At 38.7% G+C, this 16280-nt stretch overlaps 1 protein-coding gene across 5 annotated transcripts in view; it reads left to right on the forward strand.

The window, feature by feature from the left end:
* The window catches only part of HOOK3 (hook microtubule tethering protein 3), a 129606-nt gene that overhangs the window by 63918 nt on the left and 49408 nt on the right, over nt 1-16280 (forward strand). For all 5 annotated transcript variants that reach the window (XR_016391187.1, XR_016391188.1, XR_016391186.1 and 2 more), the window contains exons 13-16: nt 53-140; nt 6384-6453; nt 9834-9974; nt 14329-14416. Coding sequence is in view for 2 of the 5 variants with exons in the window: in XM_089903806.1 (XP_089759932.1) it covers nt 53-140; nt 6384-6453; nt 9834-9974; nt 14329-14416 (387 nt within the window). In the remaining 3 variants the exon portion in view is untranslated. The remainder of the gene's footprint in view (nt 1-52; nt 141-6383; nt 6454-9833; nt 9975-14328; nt 14417-16280) is intronic.

The following is a 16280-nucleotide window of genomic DNA, read 5'->3' on the forward strand; positions in this document are numbered from 1 at the left end:
GTAAACTCATAAAGCTTGAAGCTAACTTTCCTCATTCTTAATGTCCCTCCAGAGGTTAAGAACAGAAAGGGATTCTCTGAAGGAAACCATCGAAGAGCTTCGTTGTGTTCAGGCTCAAGAAGGGCAACTCACAACTCAAGGTAACAACATTTCAGTAGCCCAAGCAAGGTTACTTATTTCTGATAGTATCAGGAAAAATATTAGATTCATTTTAAGATGATTGCGCCAAAGACGAGAACTTGAATTTGGTAAAGAGGCCATGAGATTGATACAGATTTTGAACTGTTACCCAGATTTTATGACTGTAGTTACGGGACTGGATTTACTTGCCTACTTTTTAATTTTAATTAAATTTAAATGTTTGGGTTTTATTAAATCAAAAGCATAAACAGTTGTTAAATCATCTCTGTTAATAATACACCTGAAAAGTTTTTAGTGACCTCTTTAGAAGTGTATCAGACTTTATACATCAGTGAGTTTTCTCGGCTGAGATGTGAGGTGGGTATCAATTCACTAAGGGACTTAACATCCAAAGTAGAAACCTTCTCCTTCTCACAGGAAAGGAGCAGCACTTAGGTGAGGGTTTACCTTCTACCACTCGAGGGATGCAGGACCCGGTTTCTGACTTACAGAGCTTCACCCTCTGTTCACTCCCACTCCGACTACCAACCCTTGGCTTTTCAGTTACCTGAGACTAGAATTCTTCTTTTCCTCTGACCACAGCCTCCTTTTCCCCTCCTCACGCCTTCTACCAAACCTGCCCATCCGCTCCATCCACCTTCAGCCCCCTCTGTAGCCTCTGCTGCTCGCCTACTGATCACCGCCGTCTCCAGCTCGCCCAGCCTGCGCACCAGCCACGTCCACTGTGTTCTCATCACCACTGTCTTTCCTTATCCTCCTGACTTATTTCAAGCCCTGATTAGTTTTATTCTGCACTCCAGATTACCAAGGCCAGCTAAAAAAATTATGTATCTTTCTGGTTTTCTCCTTTTCTTTTTTGTTTACTGAGGTATAATTGACATATAATATTATACTCTTAGTTTCACATGTACAATATGATTCGATATTTGTATGTATTGCAAAATGGTCACTATAGTAAGTCTAGTTAGCTAACATCTGTCCCCATACATAGTTGAAAAACATTTTTTTCTTGTGATAACTTTTAAGATCTACTCTCTTAGTGACTTTCAAATATACAGTACTGTATTATTATGTACACCATGCTATACATTACATCCACGTGACTTATTTATTTTATACCTGGAAGTTCGGACCTTTTGACCCCCTTCACCCATTTAGCCCAGCCCCACACCCCAGCTCTCTTCTCCATAGCGGCTGCACCGATTTACGTTCTCATCAGCTGGGCGCAAGGGCTCCCTTTTCTCCACATACTCACCAACACTTGTTATTTCTGGTCTCTAATAATAGCTGTTCTAACAAGTGTGAGGTGATAGCTCATTGTGGTTTTGATTTGTGTTTCCCTGGCGATTAGTGATATTGAGCCTTTTTCATGTACCTGTTGGCTATTTATATGTCTTCTTTGGGAAAATGTCTATTCGGATCCTTTGCCCATTTTTTAATTGGATTGTTTGGGTTGTTTTGCTATTGAGATATATGAGTTCTTTATATATTTTGGATATTAACCCCTGATCAGATAACTGACTTGCAAATATTTTCTTCCATTTGGTAAGTTGCCTTTTCATTTTTTTCATGGTTTCCTGTGCTGTGCAGAAGCTTTTTAGTTTGATGTAGTTCCACTTGTTTATTTTTGCTTTTGAGAAAATTATACATCTTTCTTGACTGTCCTCACCAAAAGACAAATTATTTCTGATCATAATTGGATCCTTGTTGCTGCTTGGTAGTCCTTTCATGTATCTCTAGTCAATTCTACATGAGTTTTCCCAAAATTTTGAGAATCTAGCCTTGAACCTTAATGCTTTAATTCTTAGGTCCTGTATCATCAAGAAAAGGGAGGCCATCTTATGTAAGCTTTCACATGTTTCTTTATTACCTTTAAACCTTATTCATGTATATATCCTTTTTTTCTTTTAATATTTATTTATTTGGTTGCACCAGGTCTTAGTGGCAGCAGGCAGGCTCCTTAATTGTGGCATGCAAACTCTTAGTTGTGGCATGCATGTGGGATCTAGTTCCTTGGCCAGGGATCAAACGCGGACCCCCTGCATTGGGAGCGCAGAGTCTTAACCACTGTGCCACCAGGGAAGTCCCTCATGTATATATCCTTGAGCTAGCATTTTTGCTCTGAAAATTTACCCTATGAACTAAAACATCATTTATAGTAGTGAAATTTAGAACCAACATAAAAGTTCAGCAGTACAGGAATGGCATTCTCATTCAACTGTAGACTTTAGAGCCATTAAAAAGAATGAAGTATATCTTATATATGCCTGCCGTGGAGGGCTGGGTATGTTATATCATTAAGTTGAAAAAGTAGGTGGCACCATTCATGATAAACATTCTTTTTTCAAAAAATTTTTTTAATTGAAGTATGGTTAATTTACAATGTTGTGTTAGTTTCTGGTGGACAGCAAAGTGATTCATTTATACATTTATGTATATTCTCTTTTGTATTCTTTTCCATTATGGTTTATTACAAGATATTGAATGTACTTCCCTGTGCTATACAGCAGGACCTTGTTGTTTATCTGTTTTATACACAGTAGCTTGCATCTGCCAATCCCAAACTCCTAATTTATCACCGCCCCCCACTCTCCCCTTTGTTAACCATAAGTTCATTCTCTAAGTCTGTAAGTCTGTTTCTGTTTTGTAAATGTCATGATAAACACTCTTAGCAATCTAGGAATAGAAGGAAACTTCTACAGCCTAGTAAAGGACGTCTATGAAAACCCTACAGCTGACCTCATACTTAATGATGAAAGACTAAATGCTTTTCCCTAAGATCAGGAACAAGGCAAGGCTGTTCAGTCTTGCCACTTCTATTCAACATGGAGGTTCTAGCCAGCGCAGTCAGGCAAGAAAAAGAAATAAAGGGCATCCAGAAAGGAAAAGAGGATGTAAAAAATCATAGATCTGATAAATGAGTTCAGCAAGGTCTCAATATACAAGATCAGTATAAAATTCCAATTATATTTCTATGTACTACTAGTATACAATCTGAAAATGAAATTATAATAGTATGATAAAGAATAAGCTGCTTAGAGATAGGTTTAACAAAGAAATGCAAGATTTCTACACTGAAAACTATGAATCATTACTAAGATAAATTAAAGATCTAAATAAATGTAAAGACATTCCACATTCAGATGTTGGAAAAAGCACTGTAGTTAAGACTACAGTTCTCTTCATATTGGTCTAAAGATTCAATGCAATCCCAATCAAATTCTCAGCAGACTTTTTTGTAGAAATTGACAAGCTGATTCTACACTTTATATAAAAAAACGAAGGAGCCACCATATAACCAAAACAATAATCTTAAAAAATAAAAAATTGGAGAACTTACACATTCTGATTTCAAAAGTTACTATAAAACGACTGTAATTGAACAGCATGAAACTCACATATGGAAAGACATAGAGATCAGTGTAGTATATACCACATTAATAGAATGAAGGGGAAAAAAAACCACATGATCATCTCAACTGATGCAGAAAAGGCAACTGACAAAATCCAACACCTTTCATCATAAAAAACTCAATAAACTAGGAGGAGAACTAGAAAGGAAATTTCTACAACTTGATAAAGGCCATATGAAAAACCCACAGCTAACTTCATACACAGTGGTGAAAGACCGAAAGCTTTTCCTCTAAGATCAGGAATAAGACAATGATGCCTGCGACCAGCACTTCTATACTTCTGTTCAATGTAGTATAGGGTCTTCTAGCCAGAGCAATTAGACAAAGAAAAAAAAATCTAAATTGGAAAGGAAGTACTAAAATCATCTCTGTTTGCAGATGACGTGATCTTATCTGTTGAAACCCTTTAAAAATTACACACACACACACACACTCACAAAAAGCTCTGAGAACTAATAAAATGAATTCAGCAAATTTACAGGATATAAAATCAACCCACCAAAATGAGTTACGTTTCTATACACTAACAATGAACAATATGAAAAGTAAATTAAGAAAACAATTCCATTTACAATAGGATTAAAAAGAATAAAATACTTGGGAATAAATCTAACCAGGGAGACACTTGTACCTTGAAAACTACAAAGCACTGCTGAAAGAAATTAAAGAAAACCTAAATGGGAAGATATCGCATGTTCATTTAAGGCTTAATATTGTTAAGATGACAGTACTACCAAAAACAATCTACAGGCGGCTTCCCTGGTGGCACAGTGGTTAAGAATCCGCCTGCCAATGCAGGGGACACGGGTTCGAGCCCTGGTCTGGGAAGATCCCATGTTCCGCGGAGCAAGTAAGCCCGTGAGCCACAACTACTGAGCCTGCGCTCTAGAGCCTGTGAGCCACAACTACTGAAGCCTGTGCGTCTAGAGCCCATGCTCTGCAACAAGAAAAGCTACCGAAATGAGAAGCCCGCGCACCGCAACCAAGAGTAGCCCCCGCTCACCACAACTAGAGAAAGCCTGAGCGCAGCAATGAAGACCCAACACAGCCAAAAATAAATAACATAGATAAATTTATATTAAAAAAACCCTACAGATTCAGTGCAGTCCTTATCAAAATACCAACAGCATTTTTTGCAGAAATAGAAAAACCCAGACTAAAATTTATATGGAATCTCAAGGGATCCCGAGTAGCCAAAACAATCTTGAAAAAGAAAAAAAAAAATAGCTTGAGCGCTCATACTTCCTGATTTCAAAACTTAGTATAAAGTTAGAGTAATCAAAACAGTATGTATAGGTATAAGGACAGATATATAGACCAATGGAGTAGAATAGAGAGCCTAGAAATAAACCCTCACATATGCAATAAATTGATTTTCAACGAGAGTGTCAAGACCACTTAGTGGGGGAAAGGAAAGTCTTTCAAACAGATTGTGCTGGGAAAACTGTATGTCCACATCCAAAAGCATGAAGTTGGACCCTTACACCATATACAAAAAAGGAACTCAAAATGGATCAGAGACCTAAATGTAAGAGCTAAAGCTATAAAATTTTAAAAAAACATAGAGGAAAATCATCATGATGTTGGATTTGGCAGTGATTCCTTGGAATTGATACCAAAAGCACAGGCAACAAAAATAATGGGTAAATTGGACTTCAACAAAATTAAAACCTTTTGTGTTTCAAAGAACACTTATCAACATAGTGAAAAGGCAACCCACAAGATGGGAGAAAATATCTGCGAATCATTTATCTGATAGATGACTGATGTCAAGAGTGTGTAAAGAACTTCTACAATTCAACAACAAAAAGAAACTGCAGAAGTCCTTTGCAGTTCACAGACAAGCAAAGGACTTGAATAGACATTTCTCCAAAGAAGATATACAGATGGCCAGTAAGCACATGAAACAGTGCTCAACATCATTAGTCATTAGAGAAATGCAAAGCAAAACCACAGTGAGATACCACTTCACACCCATTAGGATGGCTACTATCAAAAAAGAAGAAAGATAGGAAAGTGACAAGTGTTGGTGAGGGTGTGGAGAAGTCGGAGCCCTCCTGCCTTGCTGGTGGGAACGTAAAATGGGTCAGCCACTGCGGAAGAGTTTGGTGGTTCTTTAAAAAGTTACCATATGATCCAGAAATTCCATTCCTAAGTGTATATACAAAAGAATCAAAGCAAGGACTCAACCACATCCTGGTATACCAATGTTCATAGCAGCATTATTCACAATAGCCAAAAGGTGGGAACAACCCATGTGTCCATAGACAGATACATGGATACAGAAAATGTGATATGTATGTATAATGGGATATTATTTGGCCATATAAAGAGATGAAGTTGTGATAAATGGTGCAACATAGATGAATATTGAAAACATTATGTTAGGTGAAGTGAGCCAGACACAAAAGGACAAATATTGGTGTGAGGTGTCTAGAATGGGCAAATTCATTTAGCCAGACAGAAATTGGAATTAAAGTTACGAGGAGCTGAGGGAGAAAGTAATGGGGAGTTACTGCTTAACGGTTCCAGAATTTACATTTTGAGTGATGAAAGAGTTTGGGAATAGATAGTAGTGATGGTTCCACAACATAGTGCCTTAGCGCCAACATGGGACTTAGTGCCACTCAGTTGTACCCTTAAAAAGTGTTAAAATGATATAATAATAATGTTGTAAGGCAATCATGTAAGGCAACTGTGACATGGTTTTTTACTTGAATTAAAGATTTTAGCTGTTAAAATTAATGCTCAAAGTAGGAGTTCATATAGGAACTAAAGGAGGTAGCTGTGCCCTCTCTTATCCTTGCACCCATGATTGTTTGTTTACAGGGTTAATGCCTCTGGGAAGTCAGGAATCTTCAGATAGTCTGGCAGCAGAGATCGTCACACCTGAAATCAGGTAAGGAGATGGTGAAGGTCACAGCCACACTGCACAATATTCTTGGAGAAAATGTACTCCTCTGTAATAGCGATAAAGAAAAGGAACTGAAGGAACTGGTCCTCTATATTACAGAGGAGTACATGTTAGCAATAAAGAAAAGGAACTGGTCCTTTATAAAACTTTCAACACGAACTTGAGGTTAGATGTCCATGATTTCAGCGTGTTAGGGGCTTTCTTCAGCTGTCCCCACAGAGACTTGATTTCTCTCTTTGGGAGGACAGCGTCTCACACATACTCAGTAAACTAATATATCTGTGCTTGGGCATCCTCAGCAGACATTTAGCAGTAAAACCACATGGCCCAAAGACAAAGGTTATGCTTAGCCACCAGCCTGCAAAATAATTAGTCTCGGGCTTCCCTGGTGGCGCAGTGGTTGAGAGTCCCCCTGCCGATGCAGGGGACACGGGTTCATGCCCCGGTCCGGGAGGATCCCACATGCTGCGGAGCGTCTGGGCCCGTGAGCCATGGCCGCTGAGCCTGTGCGTCCGGAGCCACAACAGTGAGAGGCCCGCGTACGGCAAAAAAAAAAAAAAAAAAAAAAAATTAGTCTCTAAGATTTATTACTCAAGTACAGGGAATGGTCTGGGAAAGACAACGCACAGACAGGAGGAAGCATCTCCTCATCTCTACAGTACTCTTCCCTCAGTAGTACCTTACATTTGTATTTAGTCATAGCATTTTAAATATTCCATTTATTTCAATATATGCCTGGCTTTATGTTTAAGAATGAAAAATTGATAGGGAGGCACCAGCTGTCCATCAGAAGGTGAATGAGTAATCCTGAATATTGCTTTTACCTTGTTCGGGCTAATTTGCCCACTTTTTAAATTGACACTAGCCTTGATTCTTCATAACATCCTTGGAGGTATTAACTAAAATAATGGTTGTGTAAAAGTTTTATAAACTGTGAAAGTTGCAATAGGCATTGAAATACTTATTGAATAAATGAAGACAAAGTTTTTTGTTGTTGGCATTTGTTTAAGAAGGACAGACAAAAGGTGTATAATGGAACACCAATTCTGGAAGCATCTTGTATACCTTTTACTTTTCTGCCATCTGACATGGTACTTTATTATTGGACCAATAAAGTTTGTTGAATGAATAAATACACTTATTTTTATGAATATTTATAAATAAATGGTTATGTCCAAAAAACAAATTTTAAGGAAGCTTATAGGTAATGCAGTTAGATTTTTAAGTTCTGAGACAAAAGAACAATGATAAAAATTCAACAAATAAAATGGCTTTTATTGAGTATTACTCAATACAAATTAAAATATTCTCTGTGGGGCTTCCCTGGTGGCACAGTGGTTGAGAGTCTGCCTGCCGATGCAGGGGACACGGGTTCGTGCCCCAGTCCGGGAAGATCCCACATGCCGTGGAGCGGCTGGGCCCATGAGCCATGGCCACTGAGCCTGCGCATCCAGAGCCTGTGCTCCGCAACGGGAGAGGCCACAACAATGAGAGGCCCGCGTACCGCAAAAAAAAAAAAAAAAATTCTCTGTGTCTAGAATATGTCTAGAAGAGCTATCAAGAAAATGAAATAGTACAAAGGATGAAATCTCTCAATGTATATCATAGACAGTGGGTCAGTATTCTTGATGCATAATGAAATTTGCTCTTCCAGTTTGCAAAAATCTGTTAAAAGTGATGATTTTCACTGATGTTAAGGGTGTGGAGAAATTGGAAACCTCATAAACTAGGAGTAAAAGATTAAAGTGATACAATCTTTTTCAAGTGAGATATAATTGACATATAACTGTGTAACAACTTTAGGTATACAACATAATGATTTGCTATGTGTGTATGTTGTGAAATGATTACCGTATTAAGCCTAGTTAATATACATCACCACACATAATTACCAAAAAATTTTTTTTCTTGTGGTTGTACAACTTTTCTTTTGAGCAGTTTGGCAGAATGTGTATGTTGTCTAAAAAATGTGCCTATCTTTTGACAGAAAAATTACTTGTCTGAGAATTAATTCTGAGGAAATACCCAAGGATATACACAAAAGGATATTTATAAAGCTAATCATTAATAACATGTTAAAGTTCAAAATTGGTAATAATCTAAATGCCCAATAATTGGGCATGAATTAAATAATGACCGTCTAGATACTTTAACATGTCATTTAAAATATTAAAGTATAAAATTTAATGCTATGAAAAGGTTGTGAGAAGTTAAGTGTAAATAGCAGATACCAGTGTGACAGGTACTGTGAGATTCATTTTTACAAGTGTTTGCATGTTTGTACGTATGCATAAAGTTAGAAGGCTGTATTTCAACAGTAATTATTTTGCACTGCAGGGTTATGGAGGGTTTGTATTTTCTTCTCATTTATCTTTTTTTCACCCTACAATGAGCTTGTTTTACTTTGTAATTGACAAATATGATGAAGTCATTTTTTTCAGTTTACAAAATATATCAAGTTCTATGTAACTGCTTGAGTTGGGTTACAGATTTGACTCTCATCTTTTCAATAGAAAAAGTTAAAGTACTTTAAAAGGTTTACAGTGTTTACAAAATAAGAGCAGAATGGTTTTTTTGTGTTTGCTATTTCGCCTTTGTTTTTTCTTTTTCCATGAGAAGCACAGTTTTTCATAGCATCTGGTATGGATAGTAATATCTTCTTCATGCGGCCCTCTAGAGATGACCCTCTCTAACATAAAGGACGAATTCTATCTTCAAGACGTATATCTTCAATGATATCGTCATGTGAATTAATGTTCAATTATATCATCCCTGCAGTATTCACAGTGGCAATTTTTGTGTGGCTGTTGCTTTTAGCATCCCTCAGTGTAACCATTTGGCATCACGCAAAGAGCCCAAAACAATGCAGTCCAGTAACCTGGCTCTGATAATCTGTCTTGTTACAAGACTACAGGTTTACCGTATCTACAGGAATGGATGGGCTGCATGTCTTGAAGGCATTCTTCGTTGAATGTTACATCTTGCCACCAAATTATTGGTAATGTAAGAGCATAGCATTAGAGATGATGTTTTGTTGACGAGAACCAAAGAACAAATACCATAGGTGCATTCACAGCTTAAGTGCTTAAATCATTCACAGCTTAAATACTTAAATCAGAAAGGAAATAGGATTTTGAAACCTCATTCATTACAAGCCATGCTGTATGGGGATTCTGTTATCTTCAGATTGTCCATTCTAAAAAGAAAGTGCTTAAGACCTGAAATGTAATGTCTCAGCCAGTTACAACAGGAGCTAAATTTTTTCCAGGTACTTTGTTTTTCATTTCTGTTCTATGTATTAAATCTATAACAGTGCATAGCTGGATTTTGATAACTACGTTAATCCGTTTTTCTTCTGCTCTCAGGGAGAAACTTATTCGTCTTCAGCATGAGAATAAGATGTTAAAAATTAACCAAGAGGGTTCAGACAATGAAAAAATCGCCTTATTGCAGAGCCTTCTAGATGATGCCAGCCTACGCAAGAATGAACTGGAGACAGAGAACAGGTAGGAGGCACGTGGCAGCAGCTTAGACACCGGTTTTCTCTATTTACCTTGATTTTGATTCCCTTAAAGGTTTGAGTTGTGGTTTGAAAAGTGAAAGTGTGTTATTCCATTTCATTTCAAGAGTACTTTTTTCCACTTTCCCACTTACAGGCAAATTTGCCCAAAAGTATAGTCTCTCTGTAATAGCATTCCCGTCTTTAGCTCTTCTCTTCTGGCAAAATGATACCAAAGTCCTACCATTTTCCCTTTTTAATCACTAATTAAAACTAGAGGATTAAAAAAAGTCACGATTTATTCACAGTCTTTCGAGACAATTTTACTTCATAGTCATGCTTATATTAGTAGAGTTTACCCTGTTTTTACAAGCTAATGTTTCAAAGAATTGACTGGTATGAGGAAAACAGTAGGATCCATCATGATTCAATTGATAGGGCTTTTTTTTTTTTTAATCTGTTATTTCTTGTGACTCTGATAGGAAGTCATCCATTTTATGAACAATTCAATTATTTTGAGAATTTAGAATCTGCAAATTTAACAAAACATCACTTTTCTGCTTGTAAGCTTTAAGAGTATTGCAGTAGGCAGTTTGTCCAAACTACTTTTAAACCAGTAGCTTGCTCCGGCAAGGGCTACTTTTATATTTTATTGTGACAGTCCTCTCATTCTTTTCCTTTTTGGAAATGTTTCTTAAATACCAGACATATGATGTCTTTTCTTTTTCTTAGAGCTGTGATATTCTGTCATTTGTGAGGGATTTGACAATTTTATAAATAGTTTCACAGTTTATGTGATATTACAGATTCTTTGCTTATTCTGCCTGATTGATTTGGCATTTCCCAGGTGTGAGTCAGTCTTGAGAGTCAAAATTGTTACGATAGTTTTACATATCCTACCCTTCTTCCTGTAACTTTAATTTTTAAAGCTGCTGAGGGAGAATCAGCAAACTGTAAATACCAGGGTGATTATTAGAGCATAATTAAGCATAAACGTAAGGAGACATTTTTATATCATTTCTTAGGAGCATAGATAATGAATACTTTTTTAAAATACTTAGAAAAAGTGGAAAAAGAGAAGGAGGAGGAATGGGAATTGTAGAAAACAGCAGGCAGTCATGCAGAGCCCATGGTGAGGGCACCTTGAGTTACCCCCTTCATCCTTGGCCTCCACTGTCTTTTAGCATCTTAGCGGGGAGAGCCTTCTCCCAACACTAATTTCTTATCAGTGAATCAACACCTACAACGTTTTCTGTAACACTTTGCCTTGTTTGTCACAGACCTTACAGCTATTACTCTTTCTCCTTCAAGATAGAACAGCTAGCTGTCATTCGTAGAGGACTCGTGCATGTAGATGACTGGTTACCTCCTAAATCCCTGTTATTCACAGCTGTGTTTGTTTATTAAATTACAACACTGATGATAACTTACCTTTAGATTATAGCCATCTGTGGGTATTATGATCTGTAACAGTAATACTAGTAATACGAGCAGCTAACATTTATTAAACTGCTGCTCCAAACATGTTGCAGTGTTGTTCCAAACATTGTGCTAAGTGTTTTAAACATGTGGTCTTACTTTATTAAGGTTTTACACATGTAGGAATTTGGGCTGAGACCCAGGCTACCAGACTCCAAAGCCTCTACTTAACCTCTTTCTTGCCAGTTTATCTTCTGCCACATTTATAAAACGTTTTTTTCCCTGTCTTCTCCTCACAGGGTGCTTTACTCTTAAGTGAGTTATCGTAAGTTTGTTCTTACTGAGTTTAGTAAGTGTTTACATTAGCTGGTCTGTACCTTAGCCTCTTACTCTTTGACAGCACTGGGTTAGCGTCAAGAAAGCAGAGTTTCAGTTCTACTTAGTCTCATAACTGTACGGCCTTAAATACTATTTGCTCACCACCATATGTCACCTTAGAAGGAGAGGTTTGTAGTAAACCTCCAAAGTCCTTTCCAGTTAGCTTTCCCAACAAGTTGGTATTTGTTAAAATCTGTGACACCTGTTGACCCTCAAGCAATGTAAGGAGAGGCATGAAGGGTCGAGAGTGGAGCCGTACTGGAACGGCTTGGGGAGCTCTCTGGAAGCACGTGTGATCTCCTTCCCTTCCCTCTCAGAGTAGGTTGTGATCTCAAGCTCACCCTCTCCCTACACCCCCTTGACAACTATATGTAATTAGACTTGGATTAAAATGTTGATTAACTAAACCCTTGAAGGGGGAGAAAGAAAGTAGAGGCATTTATAGAGTACCTGCTATGTGCACACCCTATATATATTATCTTACGTAGTTTTCTAAACAACCCCATGAGGTCAACATTATAATCCTCATTTATTTTGTAGTTGAAGTTTTTTCGTATATATTTACATATATTTTTATAGGTTCATACATGTGTGTGTACATGTATGCTCCATGCTTTAATCGATATGTTAGACTATGTTTTATGACATTTATGATGGCCTCCACCTAGTAACAATATTTTTTGACTGATTAATTTCAAAAATGTCTAAGATGGATAGTTGAAATAGCCTTATAGTTTGATATATTTTTCATATTGCTTCCTGAGAAGATTAAACAAAGTTACAGTTAGCAACGTACTTATGTACCTCTGTTCCATATTGAATATGAGTTTTCAGATAATTGTTTCACTGAGTGAAAAAACAGATTCCTTTGTGTGAAAAACATCAGTTATTATTATAGATTTATTGCCTTTTTACTGTGATTCTCACTAAATTATAGAACCTAGAGGTTTACAGTAAGAATTTCTTGTCACTTGTTGAGTAAAAAAAATTTCTTACTGAACTTCTTGGCTATTTGGATTCTAAATATTCATTGCCCTGTTTTGTCCTTAATTGGGAGCAATCTGGCTTTTACTCAAGTACTTACTAGCCAGTCCAGTGGGAGCAGTTAGGACTTTATCTCTCCTCGCCTCTTTACTGTTTTCATTGTGGATCGTTTCCCCTTCCGCAGACTTGTTTTCAGTCTCAGGAACAGCCCTCGCTTGTGTCTCTCCCAGTCCTTGGGTTGCTGTCCAGGGCGAGGCTCCTCTTTCAGCCCTTTGCTTGGTGGTCTGCCGTGGCCCCTCTTGTTCCTCCTCCGAGCTGGTTCACGTTCTTTCTGGCCACTGTTACTCATGCTCCTGGCTTCAGTCATTGCCGAACGGCTCTTGGGTCTGGAGGGTCGGCTTAGCCCTCCCGCTGGGCTTCAGGTGCAGGTGTCCAGCTGTTCGACAGGCATCTCTCATCACTTCATTTTCGACAAATACCAAATGAAGTCCTTTGTGCTTCTTTCTCAGCCTGCCCCTCCTGTATTCCCTTTCTCAGTAAATGGTCCTTGGTAGCTCAGACCGGACTCCTAAGTTACTTTTTGCTCCTTGTATTCCTTTGCATTTTCCATGCACCCCGCCTCTGCCCCCTTCTGTTTTAGGGGGAGGCGTGATCACTGTGCCGGCCCCGGTGGGGCTTCCCAGACGGTCTCCTCCACTTTCACACCAGCGTGATCTTTCTGAAACACTGTCTGATCCTTCCACATCGTCCAAGACCTACTGGCCCCCTGAATGTTGCATCCTAATGATCTAGAGAATTTATGGGGATTGAGCTCCAGAATCAGCATTTTTAAAGGCTGGCTGGGCTATTCCCATCCCAACAAAATTTTAGGCCCAATTATAGGATAAATAAAAATACATTTGCATTTCTCAGAGGGGTGTCCCAGCCTCTCCTTTTCTCCTCTGGTTTCATCTCCAGCCTTCCTTCGCCTCATAACTTGGTCTTCAGCCTTACAGTTCCTGAACTCTCCGTACCCGCTCCCTTTCTGTGTGCTTTGGACATGCTGAATTCTCGGTCTTGAATCCCCTTTCCACCCTTAACCACATAAGCGTTTTATTTACTGTCTGATCTCCATTCAAGTGAAGCCCAATTCCTCCACGCAGTTAGGTGCAGTCCTAGCTTCTCTGAGCAGCCGTCACTCCTGTGTGTACCTCTGTGTGCTGTGTTGAAGTATTTAGCTCGTATTTTATTTCTTTACATTTTGTCTCCCCACTAAATTCGAGTGCAAGGGTCTGCTAGCACTATGCTGAGTGTGGTGCCTGACACTCAGTTTGAACAAACGTATAGTGAAGTGAATTTCAGATAAATATATATGTATAAACATACCAGCTCAACAAAATGTGTCCACCAAAACACTGCATTGGATATCATCATAGACATTTTAAGCAATACAAAGAACAACCAGAAAAGTGAGCTACTACGACTATAACATGAGACTTTGTTTTTCTCATTATACTGTTTCTCTAACCAATGTGAAAACCTAAGGCAAAAGGCATAAGTTTAGTCAGAACTTGGAAAATTAATGTACCTTTGATTTCTAGGCTGGTGAATCAAAGACTTCTAGAAGTACAGTCACAAGTCGAAGAATTGCAAAAATCTTTACAGGATCAAGGCTCAAAGGCAGAAGATGTAAGTCCTAATATGTACCAGTGATGGTCCAACAGTTTCATAACGTTAAGAAAAGCTATAACTTTTATTTGATGGTCTATATCAAAATAATTGTAATTATAGTGGTTATAGAAAAGAAACAGTGTTTTCCTTTTACTAACATTCCTTATAAAAAGGACCAGACAGTACTTTATTGTCTCTTTCAGATTCATCCTGCTGGGGATTAGAAGTTCACTTGTAGTTATCAGCTGAAGAATTAATTGGGGTTTTATGTTTTACATGTGCTCACCTCAGTACTCAGAGTATAGGTTTTTCCCTCTGGTCAAAAAAAAAAAAAAATGCTGATAGAAACTTAGCATGTTCAAGTAGCAATGTTTGTTGTAAAATTGATTTTAAGAAAATAATGCCGGGCTTCCCTGGTGGCGCAGTGGTTGAGAGTCCGCCTGCCTATGCAGGGGACACAGGTTCGTGCCCCAGTCCGGGAAGATCCCACATGCCGCGGAGCGGCTGGGCCTGTGAGCCATGGCCACTGAGCCTGCGCGTCCGGAGGCCCGTCTGCAACGGGTAAGGCCACAACAGTGAGAGGCCACAACAGTGAGAGGCCCGCGTACCGCAAAAAAAAAAAAGAAAATAATGCCATTTCTAAAATGCTACCATCTCTAGGTTTATGAATCCCGCTTTCTCCCCCTGCCCCTCCCGCCACACAGATACACACACACACTCACACGCACATTGTCACACACACACACACTCCCCTGCCCCCGCTTGTGTGCACGCTCTCTCTCTCTCTCTCTCTCTCTCTCTCAAATATAAGCTCACTGCCCTATTTTAATATTCCCTTAGCACTCTGCCCCTCTGCCCTAGCCCTGCCTGCTTGACGGGCACTCACCTAGAAAAGAGTAAGTGTGCCGAGGCGGGAACAGGGTCCTCCCCACCTCGCCATGCTCACCGCCCCACACAGTGAGCTGGGGCAGCTCATAGTAGTCAGGCTCTGATGCAGGCGTAAATCAATCATGTTTTGCAAATCCCTTACATTTAATGAGCTGTATACACTAGAGCTGCTCCTGTAAAAGGGCTCAAAACCAGTGTGAAGAGGGGATAACAACTGAAATTTAATCTTTGCTTCAGTCAGTTGATAACTTTTTTCCTTTTGCCAGAGTAACTCTGGCTTTTGAGTATAAACCTATTTGGTTGTTTTCATTGTTAGAGTCATTTGGGGCACTCAGCGTCAAAACTGTAGACACATCTAGTTCCGTCCAGCCTTAGTAACGTAAGAGGGTGTAAAAACAAAACAGCATATTACTTAAAACGTGAGAGTGTGAGGTATAAAAAGCTCACTGGTGACCTAATTTTATGAGTTTCTTATGCACCCATCAGGCTTATGTTGGCAGCGTGCTCTCTGAGATGATGGGCTGTAATTTATCCTCTGATGTGGTGGTAGTTCTTCTTAGATCCCCACATTGATTCCCAGTTCCTAAAATTTTCACCAACATTTAAACCACATCATCCCCTTATTAAAATGGAACTAGTTTCAAATACCATGGTTTACTTTCAAGCATGCCTTTATCCAGAATGCTAAATCACAAGCAAAACCACCATTCGTGTATGAAAATACTAGTAAAACTAAGAGGGTCTTAGCAGTGAACCAAAGCGGGTAACATTTCTTAGTTCAGTGAAATCACTAGGTCCCTTAAACTGAGGTAAATGTAGACTTCGTTTTGGTCTTGAAAACTTTGAGGAGACTTTCTGTTGATTTGTTATGGTAGAGAGGGGAAGGGTGTGCAGATCCTAGGAAGTAAAAATGGCGAAACGTCAGTATCCACTCAACCTTAGCGTTAGACTCTAATAACCATTATACTTGCTGTTCTTACTTATATTTAAACAT

Source organism: Delphinapterus leucas, chromosome 21 (assembly GCF_059928025.1).
Source record: "Delphinapterus leucas isolate spDelLeu-1000000601 "Yukka" chromosome 21, BTC_Dleu_Yukka2, whole genome shotgun sequence".
Classification (NCBI taxonomy): Eukaryota; Metazoa; Chordata; class Mammalia; order Artiodactyla; family Monodontidae; genus Delphinapterus; species Delphinapterus leucas.